Source organism: Tetrao urogallus (assembly GCF_951394365.1).
Source record: "Tetrao urogallus genome assembly, chromosome: 8".
Classification (NCBI taxonomy): Eukaryota; Metazoa; Chordata; class Aves; order Galliformes; family Phasianidae; genus Tetrao; species Tetrao urogallus.
The window spans coordinates 1,597,775-1,615,991 of NC_136821.1; the positions used below are offsets into that span (position 1 = coordinate 1,597,775).

At 39.1% G+C, this 18,217-nt stretch overlaps 1 protein-coding gene across 1 annotated transcript in view; it reads left to right on the forward strand.

The window, feature by feature from the left end:
* NEB (nebulin) overlaps window positions 1–18,217 on the forward strand; it is a gene marked incomplete at its 5' end in the record, with an annotated part of 124,401 nt that overhangs the window by 49,818 nt on the left and 56,366 nt on the right. The window contains 26 exons of the mRNA XM_079538983.1: window positions 734–838; window positions 1,541–1,648; window positions 2,122–2,433; window positions 2,876–3,079; window positions 3,647–3,751; window positions 4,255–4,362; window positions 5,319–5,630; window positions 6,028–6,231; window positions 6,650–6,754; window positions 6,932–7,039; window positions 7,401–7,712; window positions 8,060–8,263; window positions 8,445–8,549; window positions 9,351–9,458; window positions 10,120–10,431; window positions 10,905–11,108; window positions 11,291–11,395; window positions 12,731–12,838; window positions 13,500–13,811; window positions 14,759–14,962; window positions 15,189–15,293; window positions 15,787–15,891; window positions 15,981–16,292; window positions 16,647–16,751; window positions 17,000–17,098; window positions 17,994–18,095. Of these exons, the coding sequence (XP_079395109.1) occupies window positions 734–838; window positions 1,541–1,648; window positions 2,122–2,433; window positions 2,876–3,079; window positions 3,647–3,751; window positions 4,255–4,362; window positions 5,319–5,630; window positions 6,028–6,231; window positions 6,650–6,754; window positions 6,932–7,039; window positions 7,401–7,712; window positions 8,060–8,263; window positions 8,445–8,549; window positions 9,351–9,458; window positions 10,120–10,431; window positions 10,905–11,108; window positions 11,291–11,395; window positions 12,731–12,838; window positions 13,500–13,811; window positions 14,759–14,962; window positions 15,189–15,293; window positions 15,787–15,891; window positions 15,981–16,292; window positions 16,647–16,751; window positions 17,000–17,098; window positions 17,994–18,095 (4,473 nt within the window). The remainder of the gene's footprint in view (window positions 1–733; window positions 839–1,540; window positions 1,649–2,121; window positions 2,434–2,875; window positions 3,080–3,646; window positions 3,752–4,254; window positions 4,363–5,318; window positions 5,631–6,027; window positions 6,232–6,649; window positions 6,755–6,931; window positions 7,040–7,400; window positions 7,713–8,059; window positions 8,264–8,444; window positions 8,550–9,350; window positions 9,459–10,119; window positions 10,432–10,904; window positions 11,109–11,290; window positions 11,396–12,730; window positions 12,839–13,499; window positions 13,812–14,758; window positions 14,963–15,188; window positions 15,294–15,786; window positions 15,892–15,980; window positions 16,293–16,646; window positions 16,752–16,999; window positions 17,099–17,993; window positions 18,096–18,217) is intronic.

The following is an 18,217-nucleotide window of genomic DNA, read 5'->3' on the forward strand; positions in this document are numbered from 1 at the left end:
ACAAATAATGCTGCAGTTCTGAGATAAAAGTCTAGAAATACAAGTCTGTGGTTGCTGCATGAGTTTTCAACATAGCGAGACTTTAGAAATCTAAGTTACTTGTTGATTACTAAGAATGTAATTTATTTTTAGTAGCTGCTAATATACACAGCAGTATCTTCCAAGCTACCAAGTTAAATTGTAATTTAAAGTTTTGAAGCTCTTTACATGCTCTAGTAAGTATTTAGTAGCATGTTATCTTTCATCCAGTTTTTGATATAAATTTTAGCTACTTGTCTAATGATTGATCAAAGTTGTCTAGTGATGCAGGAGTTAATAAATTATTTGTTTCAAAGCAATCTTTGAAATACCTGTATTTTAAACGACTCAGCATAATTCTTACAATATAAGAATCTGATTTTTGTGAATCTGATGCCCTAATCTCATTCAACGCTATTTATGTCAATGGAACCCTTTCCTCTTTGAGTGAGATGTTGTTCGTAGAGTTTAGATCTGTGTGTCTGATGTGCATTCCTTGAAAAGCCCTTTTTCTAAATATTTTCTTTGAAGCAGAGTTGTTTCTACATTATGAATGCTTAACCTGAAGTTTAAACACTTAGAGAAATGAACATAAAATCTCACTACTATGTAAGAAATAAGGACTTTTTAGACCAGGACTACAGTCTTCTGTTTTATGGGATCTCTGAGTTGTCATCTTTTTTTCTTTGTTTAACCTATGGCATCTCTCCTGCAGCGTTTGTATACTGAGGCCTGGGATAAAGACAAGACGCAAATTCACATCATGCCCGACACGCCTGAAATCACACTGGCAAAACAGAATATGCATAATTACAGTGAGGTGAGTGTGTTAGATCTCCATAGGTTCTGTGTTAATATTCTTACAACCTTAATATAGATATTCTTATAGATCAATTTCTTTAAGTAATACCAAACACCTGTAATCAACATTGTGACTTTTGAAATGTAATTTGTAGTACATACCTACGTACACCCATCCATCCACCTGTGGTCATTGCTTTGAATAAATTCTGTGACAAGTATGTCTGTGGTGAATTTTGCGGGGTTCTTTCTGCCATTTTATTTTATTTATTTTATTTAACATTATATATGTTGCTGGAAAAGTGCAAAATTCAGTCCAACATTAGAGATGCAAAAAAAAAAAAAAAAAAGAATTCCTTCACAGTTCTGATGATTATTGTTCCCAGTGTTCAGTTAGTTTAGGCAAAAATATTCACATCAGTAAGAGGTGGCTTTAGAAAGCTTTATTCTACTTGTATGTGGAGGAATAGTTCAGCTATCAAGTTGTAATGTATGTTATACGATCAAAGTTTAGAAAGAAAAAAATTATTAGTGTAGCTAGCAAAGATATTCATTCAATATAAGTTACTGATCTGGAGATTTGAATTAAGGAAGTTAGATAAAACCAGGATAGAATAAATCTTAACAATTTTTTTTTCCTACTCACAAGCAGTTTGTTTTGCACAGAATGCAACATATGGAGTTTAGCTACATTAATCCTGTTGTTTGATTCTTTACCTAGAAACTGTACAAACAAGCCATGGAAGAAGCAAAAAAGAAAGGCTATGATTTGAGAAGTGATGCTATCCCAATTCAGGCTGCCAAAGCATCCCGGCAAATTGCCAGTGATGTAAGACACTAATATTTTGGGTTTTTTGTGTGTTTTGACATCAGATCTCTACAATGTAACGATGTTCGGATTATTTCTGTAAGAGAAGGTTAAATTTAATTTTCATCTAAAAAGTGCATTTTGGAAATAGCTTATGTATAAAGGCCTAATTGTAGAAGATATGGACAAGATGCCTTGTGTGCTTATGTGTAGTTAAATCTTTAGAAATACGTGTAAAAGAAGATTATGTCTCAATAACATTAGAGAAGAATTTCTTAAAAAAAAAAATTATTCAGGTCTGTTTATTTATTGCTCTAATACAAATCTCAGAAATTTAACCTGGGGATCCATGTTATAAGCCCAGAATTACTTCAAATGTATGTTTGTTGGCTGTAGATTAAGAAAACTTCAGAGAGTTTGTTATTAAAGCATTTTACATGGGTAACTGATATTATGTTCTACATATAAATATAATATCTTGATATGTATTTCAGTACAAGTATAAAGAAGGGTACCGCAAGCAGCTGGGCCACCACATTGGAGCGCGCAACATCGAGGACGACCCCAAGATGATGTGGTCGATGCACGTAGCCAAGATCCAGAGTGACAGGGAGTACAAGAAAGCCTTTGAGAAGACCAAGACGCACTTCAGCAGCCCCGTGGACATGCTGGGAATTGTGTTGGCCAAGAAATGCCAGGAGCTGGTCAGCGATGTTGATTACCGCCACTGTCTGCATCAGTGGATCTGCCTGCCGGACCAGAACGATGTTATCCATGCTAAGAAGGCCTATGATCTGCAGAGTGATGTGAGTACCTCTGATTTCATTTTTGGGGAGAAATGTATTGGATATTTTACATAGGTGGATGAGAACATCAAGTACAAATGTGATAGAACACAATTTTAAAGTCAATTTTAAAGTTGTATGGTGTACTGAAATTCAGATCTACAAGAGTATATGTTAACTTCTTGATATTTAAATTAGGTTGTCTGATTTGGCCTTTTTGAGCTATTTATCATTTGTCTTGATGTGAAACTTGTATCTGGATGGAATTCTGTGTCTAGAAGAAATGCAGTGATTTCTTTGAAGCTTTTTTCTGGGCTTTGAGTTTTATTTGTATTAAAAGTTGATGATAAGTTTACTTAAATGCTTGTGAAAAGATGTGTCATGTAAATGACATTATTAGAATTTCTCATTTGGTTGTATTTGTTCTTTGTTTCTTATTGGGTTTTGTTTGTTTTTGTAACAGAATGTCTACAAGTCAGACCTTGAGTGGTTGCGTGGCATTGGTTGGGTCCCCATTGGTTCCTTGGATATTGAAAAAGCCAAGAGAGCAGGACAGATCTTGAGTGATAAAGTCTACCGTCAGCTTCCAGACACCATCAAGTTTACTAGTGTTCCTGATTCTGTAGAGATGAACTTAGCTAAGCATAATGCAGAGGTGATGAATAAGGTGAGTCCTGGTTCATTTTAGCAACGTATTGGCATTCTCCTGCTAACCCTTGGAGACAGAAGACTAGAAATAATGTGATCACAAATAATGCTTAAGTTCAGTTATAACGTTTGTTTCAAATACTGTGTTCTGTGTATTTCTCTCAAAACTAATAGCCATGTAACAAAAGGTTTACCTTGAGATTTTCAACATATTACACTTAAATCTTTTCTCTTATGTGGTCTGTGTAGTGAGCAGTCAGAACACTTTGCTTTCTTCATTATTCTTAATTAAGCTTGCTGTTCTGTAGGCTCTAGATGCCTCTATTTGAGCAGGGAGTTGGAACAGATGATTTTTGGGGGTCCTGTCTGCTTTTAGCCACTCTGTTTCTGTGATTCTGTGTTTGTACACTGAATTTCCTCAGTTAAATTCTCTTTACGGGGACAATTTGGTATCTAACTCTGATTAAATGTGTAGGCATTTATTTTTGCTCTTTCCTTTAATTTTACCTAGTATTATATTTTAGCTAATTAATGATAATTGACCTTGTACTGCAATGCAACATTAATCTTTTTCCTGTATTCTTAGCGTTTATACACTGAAGCGTGGAATAAAGATAAGACCACAATTCACGTCATGCCTGACACACCAGAAATCGTACTAGCTAAACAAAACCAAGTACACTACAGTCAGGTGAGTAAATCTGAAGAGCTGAGAAAGTTCAATTTATTTACCTCTGAATTTCACTTTATATTATATTGTTGTCAAGTTGTTTGATTTCCTAAGTGGCCAGCTATGTTATTCACTTCTGAGTCGTTCTTTTACTAGAATTTATCTCCTAGGCATCTGATGTTCTTCTAAAATCTTTTTTCTACCATGAACTAGTAATCAGTTTTATAGCGGAGCATGGAAATAAATAATTTAAGTTTTAAAGTATTTCTTTCTTTCCCTTCCCTGGATGACTCCTACTTTCCAAATGTCTGCTATGAAATCAGAAAATCTTTCAAATCTGTTTTTTTTTTTTCTTTCTGCAGAAGATAGAGCAGTGTTGAGATATTCAAGCTATCTGAACATTAACAATATCATTAAAGAACATAATTTGCTTTTTTTTTTTTACACAAGTGTGTTTAACTGAAGTGTGTAAATTTTCTGATTATAAAACCATTTTTTAATTTTTTTTTTTTTTTTTTTTACAGAAAATGTACAGACTGGCTTTGGAGGAATCAAAGAAGAAGGGTCATGATTTGCGTTTTGATGCCATTCCTATCCAAGCTGCCAAAGCATCCAGAGAGATTGCCAGTGATGTAAGCGTTTTTGGGGGTTTTTTTTTTCTCAGGGCTTTATGGATTTGTTAAAGCGAAAGAATTGAAATGACTGTTCCCTTGGTTATTATATCTTGATATCTATTATATCAATATCTTGAGTGTAGAATAGATAATACTGAAATTCTGTAATTCTACTGCGTGCTGTAGTGCATAGAAGGAATGGACAGTCTGTATTTTTATGCATAAGAAAGACATAATAGCAATCAATAGGCAAAATAATGCAAAGGGCAAATCTGTGTCCGCTGTAATAGTTCTATTGCATGCTCATGGATGCTGAAGTAGGATGGTGTAGTTAACCAAATTCATTTCTGTTTCAAACTAGGAAATACTGTGAAATTTCTACCCAGAATGAAAACTAATGCTAAAAGTTATAAATTTTTGTCGTTTTCTGGGGAAAAAAATAATTCTGTTGGAATGTTGTACTGAAATTTGAAATGTCTGAACACAAAAACAGTGTTAAAAAATATGCTGTTTCCTGATGAGGAAACATCTCTAGAACAGAGGATAATACTTATATGTTACTTGTTTTTCCACCAAGATTGATAATTAAACAGTGTAAAGACCACCTCAAACTGTCTTCATCATGGTGTCCCATGATAAATGATAAGATAATTATGACATTCTAATCTTAACATCAAACCAATGTAGAATATCAGACTTACTAGCTAGGATGTGACACTAAATATTAACTGTGTGTGTCTTACAATGTTGTGGCTTAACTATGAAGAATATTACCTCTCTTCCAGGTGAAATCAGGACAGATAGCTGTATTAAAAAAAAAAAAAAAAACAACTTATGTCAAAGTTAATGAAATAGTAGGGAGGTCTGAGTTGCATAAAAATATTAGTAATTATGTTAAAAAATATCTTAATCTCTGTGTATCATTTATTAATTGATAAGTGTACCATATAAAATACGAACATACTTTATTTCAGTACAAGTATAAAGAAGGGTACCGCAAGCAGCTGGGCCACCACATTGGAGCGCGCAACATCGAGGACGACCCCAAGATGATGTGGTCGATGCACGTAGCCAAGATCCAGAGTGACAGGGAGTACAAGAAAGCCTTTGAGAAGACCAAGACGCACTTCAGCAGCCCCGTGGACATGCTGGGAATTGTGTTGGCCAAGAAATGCCAGGAGCTGGTCAGCGATGTTGATTACCGCCACTATCTGCATCAGTGGATCTGCCTGCCGGACCAGAACGATGTTATCCATGCTAAGAAGGCCTATGATCTGCAGAGTGATGTGAGTAAATTGCTGAATTTGTAATACATAATTAAATATGCTGGGTTTTGTACCTAATACTTTGTATAAAATGTGCCTTAGTCACTTGAATCGCATGTGTTCTTCATAGCAAAGCATTTAATACGCTGTCATCATTACATTTAATTCTGTTTTCTCTGTCTTTAACCTGAGATAGACTTTCATCCTAACTCTGGCACATGTAGAGATCTTCAATAAGTCCCTTCTTGTTATTTAAAGATTCAATATTTTGTTCAAAAATTTAAGTTGGTTTAAAAACCACGTGCTGCTAATATGCAGAAATATATAAAATTCCTAGTGTGGTATAAGATACAATTACTTATATATGCAAGTACAACATTAAAATAATTATGTATGATGTACTTTCAAAAATTTTCAGGCTGTTTATAAATCCGACTTGGAATGGCTGAGAGGAATTGGATGGGTTCCTATTGGCTCTTTGGATGTTGAGAAGGCTAAGAAAGCTGGAGAAATCCTGAGCGAGAGGAAGTATCGTCAACCAGCCGACCAAATCAAATTTACTAGCGTGACAGATTCTTTGGCTATGATGTTAGCCAAGCATAATGCTGAGATAATGAACAAGGTGGGTTTGTGTGTTACTGCAACTGGTGTTGCTAGTTGAAAGACCTTGTTGATAAGGTGAAAAATACAGAAGAAGAAGAGTACACAGTGTTTTCCTAGCAACCTTAAGTCAATAATTTGCTGCTCCAATTTACGCAAAGAAATGGAGGAAGAATGAAGTTTCCTACTTAAGCAGTTCTATGAGAACCTTTACTGTATCAGGATATTAAAGCCTATTTGAACCATGTGAAAGTTTGTAAAATACTTTCTTTGGACAAATATATTAGTTTGGTTGTATATATACCTTGCTCTCCGTCAAGACTTCATTTCTTTTATATCATAAATAGATATATTTTTGGTGAATGCCAGTCTCTAGCTTGCAGTACTGCCATCATTACATAGTTAAGCTGCTTAAAAGAATCTCTTTCTCTCTCCTGTAGCGTTTGTATACAGAAGCCTGGGATGCAGACAAAACGTCGATTCACGTCATGCCTGACACTCCAACCATTTTATTAGCCAAGGCCAACGCAGAGAATGTTAGCCATGTAAGAATATTTAAACATATAATACCTTAATGGAAAGAGGGAAATTAAGTAAGCATTTCTTTCACCGTAATGATTTTATAAAACACATTTCCACTAAAATTTTTGGAGAGAATATGAGATGTAAAAGTTCCACCCTTATGAATACTCAGAAGCTGTTTTCTGTCTTCTTTTATGTAGAAACATTATATACAAGCCTGGGAAGAGGCCAAAAAGAAGGGTTATGACATGAGAGCTGATGCAATTCCAATTCGAAGTGCAAAAGCATCAAGAGATATTGCGAGTGACGTATGTACTTCCTTTACGTATGTTGTTCATTTGTGAAATAGGAATCAGTGGAAAGTTACATGAGACACTAAAAAAAGTATGCTATATTCTGTTCATGAAAAGGCTTACCAGCATAGAATTCAAAGCAGAAAGACAATGGATATCAATTTCAAAAGAAAACTTGCACTGCAATTCCTGATACTAAACAGATATTAGGAAATCATAAGTGACTGTGAATTGAGTAAGAAGTATGCAACAAGAAAGCATATGTTTCTAAACTAAGAATAAGTATACTATCTATCTATCTAGTACATTTAAAAAAAAATCATTCATGACCAATACATGATCAATATCTTATTATCCTGCTTTTACAATTCCTTAGTACAAGTACAGGGAAGCTCACGAGAAGCAGAAAGGGCACTACATTGGGTGCCGAACCGCCAAGGAGGATCCCAAGCTGTCGTGGGCTGCGCGAGCCATGCTGCTGCAGAACGACCGCATTTACAGGAAGGCGTACAACGACTCCAAGACCCACATCCACCTGCCGGTGGATGCGATGTCACTGCAGGCAGCCAAGGAGTGCCAGACACTTGTCAGTGATGTTGACTACCGCCATTACCTCCACCAGTGGACGTGTCTGCCTGACCACAACGATGTGGTGCACGCGAAGAAAGCCTACGACCTACAGAGTGACGTGAGTGGGAGCAATTGTAGGAAAGCTTTCACAAAGTTGCGTGAGCCTCTTCTTGTCACTGCTGATAAAATCTCAAGGATTGTTTCATGTCTGTGCAGTCAGTGCCTGTATGATGTTTTTAAAATTCATTTGGATCATCCTGCATTTTTAAAAGATGGTTAATTTTGTTACAAAGTGAAGGAAGGTCATAGCTGTGTCTGTAAAGGATTTGTTTGTCTATAATCTCAGTGCTGACTGCTTGTTGTGTAACTTTTGGCTGAGGAGTTTGGGGAAAGCCTTGTACATACATAAGCTCTCTGTACTCAGTGTTGTCTCTGCAATGGCAGTAACCCTTGGTTTATTTGCAGAATGTGTACAAATCAGACCTGGAGTGGTTGCGAGGTATTGGCTGGCTGACAGAAGGTTCTGTGGATGTGGTCAAAGCCAAGAAAGCCCAGGAAATCCTGAGTGACAAGTTGTACCGCACGCAGCCGGACCAGATAAAATTCACCAGCATCACTGATTCACCAGATATTGTCCAGGCTAAGATCAATGCTTTGCAACTCAGTAATGTAAGCTTTTGTTTCGCTTACTTTTCATTCACACGTCATTATTTCTTTGTTAGAGACTACAATTTCTATCAAGATAATGATTAATTTGAAACGAATGAAATGAACATTACTAAATAATTTCCACAAGGTTTGGTTTTGTTCAGGCCATAGTGAAATGTCACTATGCTTCCTTTCTCCTTAGCATCTGTACCGCGAGGCCTGGGACAAGGACAAGGTGCAGATTTCCATACCTTCTGACACTCCTGAGATGCTGCAGTCAAAACTCAATGCTCTGAACATCAGCAATGTAAGAATTCCTTGTGGTTTGGTTTGCTATAACCTTTAGTTTCTGATTCTTCACAGTCATCAGAGAACTACAAAGCACATTGTTTATCAAACCATTCAAATGACACCAAGTTCAGGTGGGCTGATCAAGCTTCTGTGGGCCACGATGATGCTAAAACCAGAGCCCTGGTGTTTTTGTGCTTGATGTTCTGGATAGCATGGGTCTTTATGGACATATGGAGAGGCTTCAGTTTATGTAAATGGAGAAAGTCTTGTAAATGGACAAAGACTCTTTGCCCTCATTAACTTCTTTGGTTAGCCTAGGAGAAGACCAGTAAAGAAGTCTAGCAGGTGTAGGAGGCTTCAAAGCTCAGTACGATTTGGATTTATTTTGTCAGAAAAACAGGTATTTTGTTTCCAGCAACTCTGCTCCTGCAATTGGGTGTGTATGTGAATAGAATGTTTGGCCACATCAAGGCCTTACAGAATTCAGTACTGGTCATGAAGGTGCACAAGTCTACCAGTGTGACAGCCCATGTGAAGGCTATGGGGTGAGGTCATAGATGTGCTCAGCAGTGGACTTCAACATGATTTTGTGATGTGTTTTCAATAATGTATCCTCATGTTTTGAGTTTCGTTCCTTTGAAATCTGATTTCTTAGGTTTCTGCTAGGGCGCTTGTAATGATCACTATTGCAACTTGCATGTTAGAAGAGATACAAAAAACACCCAAAGGATTAAGCTCAAGTGACTACATGTTAAGAAAAGCACCATTTCACAGAGTCCTGGCTGGATGTAACATGGTTGATCAATTTACTTTGCAGAAACATTATCAGGCAGCCTGGGATGAGGCCAAAGCGAAGAACTATGACCTGAGAGCTGACGCCATTCCCATCAAACACGCCAAGGCTTCCAGAGACATTGCTAGTGAGGTACGGCCTCCTGTGAACGTGGTTGTCCTGTGTTGTGTCTTCCTTTGCCCTGCTTGATGGAACTGAGTGAAGTGCATCTGAGGTAGAAGCAGAGCATGAGTTTGTGTCCCTTTGTTATTTTAAGGGCTGTCCTGAGTGTTTCTCTCTTTCTGCAGCTTGAAGCTGCCTGTGAGTTAGTGATCCGTTCTTAGGATACATTGTGATAAGCTTGTTGGAGTGCTAGGAGTGCCAGGTAACAAAGTGCTAGTTTCCCACCACCAAGAAAGGAGGTAAACCTGATTTTGGCAGTGCCAGGGCTGTGGCTGCTGCTGACTACTTGCAGTTCCTGTAATCCCCCCTGTCAAATGCTTTCTCCATAGGGGTGTGCAGTGAGGCTGGTGCTTGGGGCAGTCTTGCAGAGCAAGGCGTCTATGTCAGTATGTTTTTCATTGCTTCCATGCATGAAGAGAAGGCAGGTGTATTTTTGAGAAACCGTGGTGCTCTGTGGACACGTGTTTTGGGTGCTGGAGAGTGTCGTCTGTGTGGATGGGAGCTTTGTCAGTGCTGAGGCAGTGCCTTAGGGAGCTGTGTCACAGGAGTGGCAGCCCGGGGAGGTCCTTTATGTGGGTGGTGTTCAGGCGAGAAGTTGTGTGGCTGCTGATGTTGTTTTTACTTGTCCTAGTACAAGTACAAGGAAGCTCACGAGAAGCAGAAAGGGCACTACATTGGGTGCCGAACCGCCAAGGAGGATCCCAAGCTGTCGTGGGCTGCGCGAGCCATGCTGCTGCAGAACGACCGCATTTACAGGAAGGCGTACAACGACTCCAAGACCCACATCCACCTGCCGGTGGATGCGATGTCACTGCAGGCAGCCAAGGAGTGCCAGACACTTGTCAGTGATGTTGACTACCGCCATTACCTCCACCAGTGGACGTGTCTGCCTGACCACAACGATGTGGTGCACGCGAAGAAAGCCTACGACCTACAGAGTGACGTGAGTGGGAGCAATTGTAGGAAAGCTTTCACAAAGTTGCGTGAGCCTCTTCTTGTCACTTTCATGCATTATCTCAAGGCTCTTTTCATGGATTTGCAGTTTGTCCTCACGTGGTTTTGCAATTCGTGTATATGATAATTTCAACATTATTTACATCTTAGCCATGAGTGTATTAGGCAGTTCATATCAGCATGTAGTGTGTGTTACTGATGTGTTTTTGTCTACTTGAACAATGGTTACCTGCAGATTATGTCTCTTGCATGTAGGATTTATTTTAAAGGATGTTTAATTTTGTTGCAATACAAAATATGTGATAGTTTTTTTCTTAATGGTTTTGGTAGGCTGCCGGCTCAGCGATTAGTACTTTGTGTAAAACTTTTGGAGAAGTTGTTTGGGGAAAGCCTTGTACGTACATAAGCTCTCTGTACTCAGTGTTGTCTCTGCAATGGCAGTAACCCTTGGTTTATTTGCAGAATGTGTACAAATCAGACCTGGAGTGGTTGCGAGGTATTGGCTGGCTGACAGAAGGTTCTGTGGATGTGGTCAAAGCCAAGAAAGCCCAGGAAATCCTGAGTGACAAGTTGTACCGCACGCAGCCGGACCAGATAAAATTCACCAGCATCACTGATTCACCAGATATTGTCCAGGCTAAGATCAATGCTTTGCAACTCAGTAATGTAAGCTTTTGTTTTCTTTATCTTACACCGTATGTTGACATTTCCTTGTGTTGGAGAGTTCAGTTTCTAACATGATAACAGCTAATTTAAAATCGATGTTGTGAAGTAATTCCCACAAATGTTGTTGTATTTTTCGCTGTTCAGGCCATAGTGAAATGTCATTTTGCTTCCTTTCCCCTTAGCGTCTGTACCGCGAGGCCTGGGACAAGGACAAGGCGCAGATTTCCATACCTTCTGACACTCCTGAGATGCTGCAGTCAAAACTCAACGCTCTGAACATCAGCAATGTAAGAGAGTGAAAAGAGATGTGTGTGAAAAGTTCACTTCAGAGTGTGCAACTCTCATAGAGATTTTCACCTGACTTCTGTCTTCCTTTAGCTTTTGCCATAAAGAGTGGCACATACTACTGCTATTTCCACTGTGTTAGTATGGTAAACTGTAGATTACATCTAGGCAGTCTTATGCAGAGTGTAATTAATGCTGCAAATGGGTTGTTATTGAACCTGACATTTGTCAAGCAAGGAATCAGCAAGGGTGCTGATCTAGGCTCCATGCTGTTGTGTCCTCACAAAGTCTTTGTGAATATAAAAATGATGAAATTGCCTCTGTGGAACATGCCAACACTGACGCATTTTGTCTTAAATTATACGTGTTCCTGAATCTATTGAGCAAAGAGTCAGCTGCCTTGTCTGATGGGCATGTGTTTGTGAGCAAAGTTAGAACTTCGGGGCATAATTACAGAAGACTTCTCCCTTTGATAAAAACTGGCAATGATTTTTTGTGGAGCTCTTGAAGTAGTCTGCAGACTCATCATCCCTGACATATTTTGCAGCTGTGTGTTGCTTCACCCACTATTTTTGTGGGACTAGGACTAGCACTGGAGATTTTATAAGGCTGAAAGCAGTTTCCTGTTTTGTGTCTTCAGCATGAAGGGGGCAGGAAATTTTTTGGCTGGAATCTGCATTCATTCCTAGATGTTCTTGGTGTTGAACATCAAGTTAAAGATTGTTCAGAAGTAGTGGATGTGATTGAATTAGAACTCGAATGTTTCAGATGTTGCTGCAGTAGACATTTCAATATCCTTTTTTTTAATTTATTTTTTATTTTTTATATTTTACCTTGCCCTTGCTTTGATTACAGAGTTCCTTGTGGTCTGACTTGTGATATAATTGACTTTCTCTTCTCCCACAGTCATTCAGAGAATTTCAAACCACATTATTTACTGAGCCCCTCTAGTGACATCAAGTTCAGGTGGACTGACCAAACATTTGAGGGTCAACTTGACATTAAAGGAGGAGCCCTTGTGTTTTGTGCTTGAGTTCCTAGATGGCATGGGTCTTTAGCAACACATGGAGACACTTCAATTTCTGTTCAGTCTGGTGTATGGACTAAGACTTACTGCCAACAGTCACATTCTTTACTGGTCCAGAAAAAGACAAGAAAAGAAGGAAGTCTCTGGCAGGTGTAGGAGGTGTGACAAGTCAGGAGGGCGTGGATTCGTTTAATCAGGAGAGCAGATGTTTTGTCTCCAGTAACTCATCTCCAGTTGTATGTGTGTGTATGACCACATCAAGGCCAGAGTCCTGGCTGGATGTAACATGGTTGATCAATTTACTTTGCAGAAACATTATCAGGCAGCCTGGGATGAGGCCAAAGCGAAGAACTATGACCTGAGAGCTGACGCCATTCCCATCAAACACGCCAAGGCTTCCAGAGACATTGCTAGTGAGGTACGGCCTCCTGTGAACGTGGTTGTCCTGTGTTGTGTCTTCCTTTGCCCTGCTTGATGGAACTGAGTGAAGTGCATCTGAGGTAGAAGCAGAGCATGAGTTTGTGTCCCTTTGTTATTTTAAGGGCTGTCCTGAGTGTTTCTCTCTTTCTGCAGCTTGAAGCTGCCTGTGAGTTAGTGATCCGTTCTTAGGATACATTGTGATAAGCTTGTTGGAGTGCTAGGAGTGCCAGGTAACAAAGTGCTAGTTTCCCACCACCAAGAAAGGAGGTAAACCTGATTTTGGCAGTGCCAGGGCTGTGGCTGCTGCTGACTACCTGCAGTTCCTGTAATCCCCCCTGTCAAATGCTTTCTCCATAGGGGTGTGCAGTGAGGCTGGTGCTTGGGGCAGTCTTGCAGAGCAAGGCGTCTATGTCAGTATGTTTTTCATTGCTTCCGTGCATGAAGAGAAGGCAGGTGTATTTTTGAGAAACCGTGGTGCTCTGTGGACACGTGTTTTGGGTGCTGGAGAGTGTCGTCTGTGTGGATGGGAGCTTTGTCGGTGCTGAGGCAGTGCCTTAGGGAGCTGTGTCACAGGAGTGGCAGCCCGGGGAGGTCCTTTATGTGGGTGGTGTTCAGGCGAGAAGTTGTGTGGCTGCTGATGTTGTTTTTACTTGTCTTAGTACAAGTACAAGGAAGCTCACGAGAAGCAGAAAGGGCACTACATTGGGTGCCGAACCGCCAAGGAGGATCCCAAGCTGTCGTGGGCTGCGCGAGCCATGCTGCTGCAGAACGACCGCATTTACAGGAAGGCGTACAACGACTCCAAGACCCACATCCACCTGCCGGTGGATGCGATGTCACTGCAGGCAGCCAAGGAGTGCCAGACACTTGTCAGTGATGTTGACTACCGCCATTACCTTCACCAGTGGACGTGTCTGCCTGACCACAACGATGTGGTGCACGCGAAGAAAGCCTACGAACTACAGAGTGATGTACGTATGCATGAAGATCTGGTGTATACTAATGTTATTTCATTTTAGCTTAGTCACACGTTTGATCTTTAGAACAGTTTCTCCTATGGTCTCATCTTATTCATTTTTGGTATTATCTGTAAACTTTCACAGGACTTAATTTGTATCTGCTGTATTTCACATTCTTTTTGAGTATGTAATTTGGAAGTGATAATGAATCTGCTGTTCTGAGTACTTCTTAGATAACAAGTGTTTTTTGCTTTTTATCTAGTGATTTTATTGTTTTTGTTTATGTGAATCTACTTGAAAATTTATTGTTGTCATGAACACTATGTCAGATTGCAGCTAAGATATTCTAGTGATTTCAAAGCAAATGCAGAAAATACAGCTGCTTTTGTGCTTTGGTTTTACAACTTAATCAGACAGCAGTGTCTCTTCCTCTATTTCACTTGAGCTTCAGTGGTGAGATTCATGTTCCTTGTTGAAGAATTTGGTCGATTGAAGACAATGTTGTTGTCTGCTGCCACGTCAGGAGATCTGCTGAATTAGTAGCTCTACTCCTGTGTGATTAGCTCTACTCCTCAGTATCTTAGTTCCTTTTTTTTTTTTTTCTTAATGCATTTTTGCCATCTTTCACGAGGGGCCACATATTTTCTTATTTGGACCCTTAAATTGTTGAAGCACCTAGAGGAATGCATGTTTTGGAGAGAACAGAAAGACTTCTTATCGTCCTTAACATCCATTCTATTCACTTGCTTCTCCTCTATTTATATTCATTTGTCTTTGAATATACTGCTTAATTTACTAGCTTAGATCTTCTTCCCAGGCTTACTTATTGCTCTGAATATCTCTTGTGTGTGTATAAGCTGACTGGCAATTTCCTAAGACATATCCTGCTTTTAGTCTAAAATAACTACGACTGTCATTTTAAACACAATTTTTTTTCTTCTGACCATTTTTCAACACAGGCTATTTATAAGTCAGACCTAGAATGGCTCCGTGGAATTGGCTGGTTGCCTAATGATTCTCCGGGTATTCAGAGAGTGAAACATGCCCAGGATCTCCTGAGTGACAAGGTGTATCGCACACCTATTGACAGCGTGAAGTACACCAGTGTCGTCGATTCTCCAGACATTCTTCTAGCTAAAGTGAACGCTGAACAGCTCAGTATTGTACGTTACAGTGTTCTTGAATCTTTCGTTGTTTGGAGGTGATAAGCAGTTAAGCAGAAAACTCTCTGTTAAAATGTAAAATTGATCAGTGGTATTTTAAGTTGCCTTACGCTTTTCAAGACGTTTTATTTTTTGGAGATGATAATTTTATGTGAGATTTATGGAATGTTGTATTATTGACAAGTGCTGTTCCATATTTTAAATGCAAAATGAATTATTTTGACAGCCAAAATACAAAGAAGCCTGGGAAAAGGACAAGACTATGATCCATATTATGCCAGACACACCTGAAATCAACCTAGCCAAGTCTAATGCTCATCATTATAGCAAGGTATGTTTATTGTTCTACTTTCTACATCGAAAAAACAGTAAACTCTGAATTTTAACTTTCTAAGATGTTACTTAAAAAGTTGGAGGTTAAGTCACATGAATCTTCTTGAAATCTCTCATTATATGCAGCTTACAGCATTGCCTTCCCTCTACTGAGCATTCTTGAAGTATTTAGACAGTTTAAAACAGATGCTTGCATACAGATGTTTAGAAATGATTAATATAATGCATCACTGAGACAATGCTTTATTAAATGGAAGAGAGGCTATAAATATTTTCAGAACTTTTACAAGCACCTTTATGCTGTACAGGTTGGAACAGTGGTGTGTTACAGACACTGCGTGTCCTGACAAGCAGTATTTATAGCTAGAAGCAGAAGTGATGCTCCCCCAAAATACCACATTTCAGCAAACAAATGACAGTGTAGTATGTGTTTCTTTAATGACAAATGCTAGGGAATCTAGCTTATGCGTGACATTGTACTGTCTTTTCAGAAACTGTATAGAGAAGCCTGGGATGAAGTGAAGATGAGTTACGATTTGAGAGCAGACGCAATCCCAATTAAAGCAGCCAAAGCTTCCAGAGAAATTGCTAGTGACGTAAGTGCAGAAAGAGGCATCTAGTTTTCCATATGCTTTAAGAAGTATTCCGTAACTGTTATTAATGGTGAACTTTGCTCTTTACCCAGTATAAATACAAACTGGATCATGAGAAGCAGAAAGGACATTACGTTGGAGTTCCAAATGCAAAAGCAGATACAAAAATGCAGTTTGCCCTTGGCATAGGCAAGGTTCAGAGTGAACTAGAATACAAGAAACACTTTGCCAAATGGAAGACACAGTGCCATCTGCCCGTTGATATGTTGTCTATCCAGTCAGCTAAACATGGGCAGTCTTTGGTCAGTGATATTGATTACCGTCATTACTTGCATCAGTGGATCTGTCTTCCAGATCAGAATGATGTGATACACGCCAGGAAAGCCTACGATCTTCAAAGTGATGTGAGTTAACATGCAAACTTAGTTTAACTTCTTACTCTGTTGTCTTTTCTTAGTCTGCTTCAGCTCTAACTGAAGTCAGTGGGAATGTTTTGCTAAGTGCAGTGAATTGGCTTTGCTGGTTATTTAGAATACGTAGCGTATGCCGCTGTTACATACTGCTAAGTTTGAAGAGTACTGAATTTACATGTAGTGCTAATGAATTTGTGAATTTAGATGTAGTGCTAATGAATTTAGATGAAATCGGAATTGCTATTCTCCTTTTAACCAGCAGGAGTGCATGCCATTCTGTATGGATCTTGCTGGATTGTACAGGGAACTCTGGCTAACAGCACAAACTCTATTTTGTTTTCTCAGGCTATTTACAAATCTGATTTAGAATGGCTACGAGGAATTGGATGGCTACCAAATGATTCCCTTGGGATAAATCATGTCAAACATGCCGGAGACCTATTGAATGAGGTAACTAAGAGTTCTCAGTAGTAAGATTTAAGATTTCCTCAGGAGTAGTTGTAACTTTCAGTATTTTTTAATGATTAAATACACCAGCATTTCATGTATTTTTATTACAATAAACACAACTGGAGTATTTCCACAGTATTCACAGAATGTAACCTCTGTTTTGTTCTCTGTATGGTCAGAATTGGGTGTGTTAGCTCTAAAATATTCCACTGTAATCTGACTGTATTTTCATCTTTTCTGTTGTACAGAGAAAGTATCGTACAAAAGCTGAAACACTTCGATTTACTCCAGTGACAGACAGAGTTGATTATGTCACAGCGAAGAAAAGTGGTGAAATTCTTAGTGATGTAAGTTTGCTGGCATCTTGTCAGGCTGTAAACTTGGTCTGTGTATGGCAGTGATACCTTTGGTGACATTTGACAACATTGAACATAGGTAACCACATGTACCGTGGCAACCGTAATGCTTACTCCTTCCTAGTGAAGTCAGTGCAATCTTAAACTGTCCAGTTAATTACTGTGCTACAACAATCATTAGAAAAATTGGTGTGCTGTCAGCTTGCCATTCTTCATATGTTTTTGAAGTCTGTGAGAAGCTGGCATGTGAAGATGAAGTGACATGACCCCCTCTCAGTTCATGAATTTGTGCTTCTTTTTTCAATTTGCTTCTGGTAGAGAACATGCAAAGTTAAACACTTAATTCCAACAGTGGTAAAAGGATGGTAATGACAAAGCTGAGTTGAACAGCATGCTGCTCTTCAAGCTCGTTGCACGCGTTTGGTCACGTCCTGTCCTTGGGAACATGGCTCAGTGTATACAGCAGTGGTTAGGAGATGCTAGGATTCTGCATTCATGTAAAGCTTATGTTGGATAGAGAGAACTGATCTTGCAAAACTTAAAATCTGTCCTGGTTCAAGTACTTCTTGCTGTAGTTTGGCAGCTGGCTGTGGTGGAGCCTTGTAGACCAAACAAACTGGTGCAGCTTCATCTGCTGAGGATACTTCCCTGTCCATCCAGCTGCAGTGGAACAAGTTTTCAAATTCTCTGAGAAGTTCTATAAAATCTTTCCTTGCGTATCTTCCTTTAAAAATATATGTCCATTTAGATGTGTGCTTAATGTATCACATTTAATAGGCTTGAAAATTCAGGTTTTTATACATTATTTTATGCATAAAATAGAGGTCTTGGTTTTATGTTTTCCATGTGCTGTGATGATGTGACACTTGTTTTTCTTCTGTTCTAGATTAAATACCACAAAGCATGGAATGAGGTCAAGTCAAATTACACTCTAACAGATACACCACAGCTGGATATGGCTCGAGAGGCAGCCAGAATTCTTAATCAGGTACGTGTTCTCTCCTTGATCATGAGATCATGACAGTTTCTACTCATAGAATCATAGAATCACCAAGGTTGGAAAAGACCTAAAAGATCATCCAGTCCAACTGTTCGCCTATTACCAATAGC